Here is a 6482-nt window from a genome sequence, read left to right as displayed (position 1 = left end):
GCCGCCGTTATAACTAACCTAAACCCGGTCTCGGCGCGGCCGGTTCCCTAGCTGCGGATCAGTTGCCTAACCTCCTCCTCTAAGGAGATGCACTTTGGCATATCTCCTTCACGCAATTTCATTTTAGAAACATTTAATTGACCACAAATCTGGAACCTTTTGTATTTCCTACTACTTTCGGAAAAAACCATCATAAAAATGTCTATCAGAAGTGTTATGGTAATTCGCCATCTAAAAATAAAAATATCGAGAAACTGTCTTCATAGACCCGAAAGAGCTATGACCCAAGACAGGTTAGCTGTCAAAAGCTCAGCCAAGAACAAATCTATTGACCCACCGAGCGACGAGTCATCTTTACCGACGCGAAGCGCGGGATCAGTCGACCCTTCATAATCAAGACGACTCCTCAAGAGTCCACCCGCCTCATAATCAAGACAACTCCTCAAATAGTCGGCTCAACCATCTACTTGGCTATCTACTCGGTCAAAGGCTCACTCGATTGTCTGATCGGCAAGTCATAGGGACGATTCAAAAAACCGACTCGTCTCTACTAAGGGGATAAGATCCAACTAAGCTCCCTTCAGATATACATCAATCAACACTACACATCAAGATCTCAACTCTGACAAATCTCGTGCATACACAGCTTTCTCTGGCTCACAAGTCACTTCCCAGAGATTACTAAGATATTCCCTCATGTGCTAGAATGACTTCCCTCCTAATCCCCGGCCGACATCTGTAAAGCGAAGGATGACTAAGCAGTCGACCTATTTTCCGCCATGCCTCATCTGTTAAATCCGGGATCTTATGGAGAGAGTCTCTCCTATGCTCGAATGGCTTCCCTTCCCGTCACCAGCCGACATCTGTAAAGCGGAGGATGACTCAGCAGCCTGTGCTCACCCCACAATCGCCCTCATGTGCATAGTCAGAGCCAAGGGTCAACATCTCAGAGGCAATGGAATATAAAAGAAGAGAAGGAAGATAAGAAAAGGGAGGAGGATCTTTCTTCTTCTTCATTAAACTCTGAGGATCATTTCTCCCTCTTGATCTACTTTTACTAAAAAGAGAACTGATAACTCTAAAAGAGTAGCTCCCTTACAAGGATCTCAATGGTCCCGGGACTCTCCCTCAAACCCCACTCAAGCTCACCAGCTGACTTGACCGTCGAATGTACCACGGGGGAAACAAGCTCCGCCCTCTTACGGGTTCATTCTTCTTGCTTATGCAGAAGAATCAGGAATTCCAATCCAAGGACCGCGCATAAAGTCGGAGGAGTCAGCCTCATCTCCCATCCTCTCCCTCTTCGTCATCAGCGCGAAGATCTGAACTGCATCCATCGACGAAAAGCTCTCATCGACTGTGTGATCTCGAACATCAACAAGAAGCCAGTACTAGATGGTGATGCAAAAACATTGTCAAAGAAAGGAGGGGGCAAAAAAAGCATGTTGAAAAGAGAAGAACAATTGTATTGCACGCGCTTACTATTTTTCATATTGATTACGTATATGCTAGGTGAAACTTTTTAAAAATAGACATATAAAGAATTATCCAGATCCTTAAAGGCCAACACGCCATAGTAAAATACAAAACAAAAAAAAAATATGTGATGACACTGATTATGCTTGAATCAGTTAGATGGTTCTGTTGTATGCACTTGATCCTTGTGCAGGGACATACTTCTCGCATATTTCTCTTTTGGACTGCACAAGTAACTCGAAGACGTTCGTAAAGCTTTTACATATAATTGTTGTCGATGGATTCTAAGACAAAATGAGAAATCATGCGGTTTTCCATGGGCAACCTATACATTTCTATATTTTCCATGGGCGACCTGTACATTTCTATATTATCCCTGGTCCCGTTTTACCCACCTCAGCAGCAGTTGCTTCAATCGTACATGATGTTTTCAAATGAATGAAGTATGGATATGTAGTTACTAGGTCATAATATGTCATGGCAGTAGAGACAATTGTGGTTTAAAAGCCTGTCCACGAGACTGTTGGGTTCAGGAACTAGTGCCGTCGTCAAGCCATTCCAGAAATGAAATGCAGTTGATTCATTCAGAATCTTTGCAAACATATTTTCTCCCTGCGATCTTTCAATTTCACCTGTTGCTTCAGCAAAGTACCTGGATATAACTCAAATCAACCATGATCAGGGCATCCAATTCTATATATATAACTCATACTGAATAAAAATAAAACATATTGTGAATTTCATGACTGCAATTATAGAAATGATTCTCGGTGTAATGATTCTACTATGTACATAAAAGCCGCCGTATCTGAGTTAGCTAGTACTAACAAAAAACCAGCATGACAAGCTAAACAACAAAAAATCACCACATAAAAGCGAGGAAGAAATGAATATACCTGAGGATGTTTTCTGAACTGATTGGGAAAAAAGAGCTTGGAGGTTCCATCTTTATATCTACATGCCGAAAGAATTTAACCCCTTTGCCATTAAGCCTGTTAATCACTCTTGTTAAAAGACCAGCTCCATTCCAATGTAAACGAGCATCATCATACGTGGAATAGAACTCCTCCAAACACTCCATCAAGAAAGGACTGATGCATCGAGTAAGATATGTTAAAGAGTCCTTATTAAAGGCCAAAACAAGATGATTATAAAGGAGTAAAGGGAGAATAATAAAAGATAATTCATGTGCTGATTAACCCCGCATATACCGATTTCCCTGAGAACTGCTAAAATTAACAGAACCAAGAGAAAAAGACACTAACTCCGGAAGAAAATTTCCAATTGCATGTGTATAAATGATCATGCTATATCCGTTCCTAATTGCACTCAATACCTTTTTTCTATAAACTACATAGTTCATCCTTTTATTTTCTGAAACAGAAAAAGATAGCAATAGCTCGTGTACTACTCAAAAACAACTATCATGTCTTATATTAAAAACAATGCATCGAAAATATGCAACAAATGAACGAAATTATGAACAGAGAATACATTGGTAGATAACAGTAGCAATGCAAACTTTACCGCTTACATCAACAACATGTGCAACCATGAAACTTGGTGCTTTACACATAATGTCTGCGTAAAGAAGAACACAGGTAATGGGATGTTGCTATTTCCATTTTACATATATTACCCTATACAGTGTGTATCTTGAAACGAGATGACAAAAAGAAAGATTTTGAACTATATTTGATTGTAAAACATGCATTAATGAGATTATCTGCGTCCTCCTTATGCCTTGCGATCCCAAGAACTTGCCTTGTTGAAATCCCACTAGGTCCGCATGCCTCAACATGGTGCAATGGAATTATCAGTTACTTGACTTTTATATGCAGTTATTTGATTTGTCAGAGGCAAGTGCCTTGGTCACCAGTTACTTGACTTTTATATGCAGTTAATGAAAGTCAAACACCAAGCACTTGATTTTTTATGCAAATAACATTATGAGAACCTTGGTGGGTGGGTGGGTGGGTGTGTGAGTGAGTGTATGTGTGTGTATGTGTGTGTTGTGTGTGTGTGTTTGTGTTTGTGGCTGTGCGCATGCTTGCGTGTATGAGTTTGTAACATAGTAGATGAGTTGTGTTCTACATTTGCAAAAACTAAAGTGTCAATATGGAAGTTGCATGAAGTAACCTATATGGTAGAAAGCATCAACTGTGAGTATTCTTAATTGAATAACCTATATGAATGAGGAAAATGATAATTCAAAAAAAACTTTTTCTAGATACAAACAACCATGAATTACAGCTTCAGCATCTCGTAGAAGGAAAAGAGCAGTTTCAAGCAAACCAATTGCAGGCAACTGAACTAGCAGACAAGATATATTAAACAGGCGGATATTTATACGGAATTTAACCTAGTGCACTAAGCTCGCAATAACACAAACAAAGTCCTTCTAAACTATAAGAGTAATAAAATATGGACTATTTGGGAGAAAATTAACAAACTTTGACATTACCTGCCTTTATCAAAAGCCATAACTGCACCATTGAAGATGGGATTTCCATCCATTTGTCTCTCGATGCCAACAGTGTTCTTGAGTGAGTATAATGGTTTCAGAACTATAACATCAGAATCAAGATAGACTCCACCATATCTGGAATTAGTAAGAAGAAAAAGAAAAAACTACTTGTTAACATATAATAGAAACATGATGGGAGAAAGAAGATATGATAATCGAAATCAAGAAACCATTAGTAGAAATAGAGGAGAGCTACTGAGCAAAAATATAGGCGAGTATTAGGTGATTGTCATTAAGGGAAGAGAACTTCAAACATATCAATATATCTACGTGATGCACGTCTAGAAGTAAAAGTAATTCCTTATACTGTGTATTTTGTTAGCTAGAGATCAAAGTGTTTCTGGTAGAATCATTCAGTTAAGGGAATTTGGTGGTTTGCCACTTGATCAACTTCCTGCGAGCTCAAAAACAAAACAGCAGGTCGACCTACATAGACTTGAAGGTTTATATGAATGCTACCACTACCTCATAGTACCTTCACCACAAATTACATACAATTCATAGAAGGGAAACATAAGATCGAAGCCATGTGTAGAATTTGATCAACCCTTCTATCGGGCCTCAATATTTGATATATCTTCCATATCTCACCATTTAGAGGAAAAAGTCTAAGACGATGATCCGATGACGGTTTTAATTTCAATTTTCTACTTTATGTACAGTTCAGAACCATAATCTAAAATCCTGGGGGTGGTTCCACGTGCTCTAATCTAATTCAGACAAATAAACCTGCCCTGTGATTTTGGAACATACTATCAACAAGATATGCAACACACAAGATTTGCAACACTTACCAAGGACTAGCTGAATTCATAGATCACTAGAAACTGAACATGTCATAAAATTCATGGAACCATTTTCATAGATCAATAAGCAATACCTTGATAATCCTCTTTATGTGCAGCCATCTTAAACAACCACAAACTTACAGCAAAAAATAGAAAAAATATGTAATGGAGAGACTTTTGTATTAATTGACATGGAGCTTATATATGGTTTGTCGATAATAACCTAATAATAACTCAAGAAAATTCCAGAGGTTTGTCTATTACAATCAAATAACTACAAGATTTTTCATATTCCAACTGAAAATATAGAGTAGAAAGGCTTACTTACTTGTAGAGAGTAGCAAGGCGTATAAGCTCACTATAGTGAACAGGATAGTGTTTAGTTGTTCTCCATTCATACCAGAGCGACGCAAACTCATGAGTGGGAGTGTCTTTTAAAAGTTCATCCAGATCGGGCATGGCAACTGCAACTTTAAATCTACAAAGGCAAATATTGAGCTTCGGAAGATTTGAATCCATAATGACAAAAATGATTACTTTCACTACAAATCAGTTACATTTCACAAGCATTATAAAAAGATATAAACAGTAACAGAAGGTAACATTGTCGTGCTATGCAAGAAAACATCACCAATTCGAGTTACTCCTATTTGGAAAATCAGAAATTACTCGTCAGAAAATTATGAACAAAGCAATAACTTTGATGCTCATGTTCCCATTAACGTACTGTAGCACATCAATGTACACACACCTTATATGATTGAAACCTAGAACTTATGGAGCCCCGATAATGGACTTACTGATTTAGCCTACAGAAATACTTGGCACTAACTGAATTAGCCTGTAGAAATACCAAGCATTCACAGTATGAGCGAAGAAAAAGTTATATGAACCATATACATCGAAGAGAAAGAGGAATTAGCACCGACACCTACTTCTGCTTGGTATAATATCTACTTCATAGGGAGTGAACTACATTGCAGTATCTACTCATGTCAACTATGATATTTGGTTTAAGATTTGTTTCTTGCAACTTTCTACTTAAATTATAACTAACAATTACAAAGCTGATACCATAACTACGTAAATAAACCCAAATTGTCTAGAAAAATGTCATACCCATCCTTCACAAATCTTTCAAAGGAGTCCATCTCCATCATCTCTGACAAAACCAAGATACAAGCATCCCTATGCATCTTCAGCACACTCTCTAATCCCCTCTGATGCCGCACCCCAAACATCCACGAAGGGCTATTCCAAACCATAAAAACCCTAATGCTGCATTTCCCTGTCTCAAAAAATTTATCCACAAACTCCGAAAACGACATTTGCCCCCTCTCATTAATCCCCGGAAAATACCCCCATCTCCTCCCACTCTCCTCCTCCTCCTCCTCCAACCTCCTCCTAACCCTAACTTCCCTCCTCGGGACCGGAAACGGAACCTTCTCCATCTCCTTCAATATTGACTTCTGCACCAATCGATCCCCTCTAGTGTACCCACTAACCCCAACAACATCCGGATCCTGAAGCAAAGGATGGTTCTTAGGGTTCAAAAGCTCAAGATTCGATTTCAACATCCGATCTCTCCTCAGGAAATCCCCTTTCCCTTCCAACCAAAGCGCCCACCCATCCCTAAGCGGATTCTCCGATCCAGTCTTGATCATCAACACGTCCTCAATCTTTCTAACCGA

General features: G+C 38.9%; 1 protein-coding gene across 1 annotated transcript; it reads right to left on the bottom strand.

Annotated features, from left to right (window-relative positions):
- LOC109833410 (uncharacterized protein At4g19900) lies at positions 1498-6476 on the bottom strand (the record flags this gene model as incomplete). The annotated part of the gene is made up of 5 exons (XM_020401064.1): positions 1498-2128; positions 2373-2567; positions 3941-4078; positions 5120-5269; positions 5911-6476. Coding segments are annotated over 5 exons (1236 nt in total), but the record flags the coding sequence as incomplete, so codon positions are not given.

The sequence above is a fragment of the Asparagus officinalis genome, chromosome 3 (genome assembly GCF_001876935.1).
Source record: "Asparagus officinalis chromosome 3, Aspof.V1, whole genome shotgun sequence".
NCBI lineage: Eukaryota > Viridiplantae > Streptophyta > Magnoliopsida > Asparagales > Asparagaceae > Asparagus > Asparagus officinalis.
Note: the sequence above shows the minus strand (reverse complement) of the source record. Positions and strands in the feature narration are given on the sequence as shown.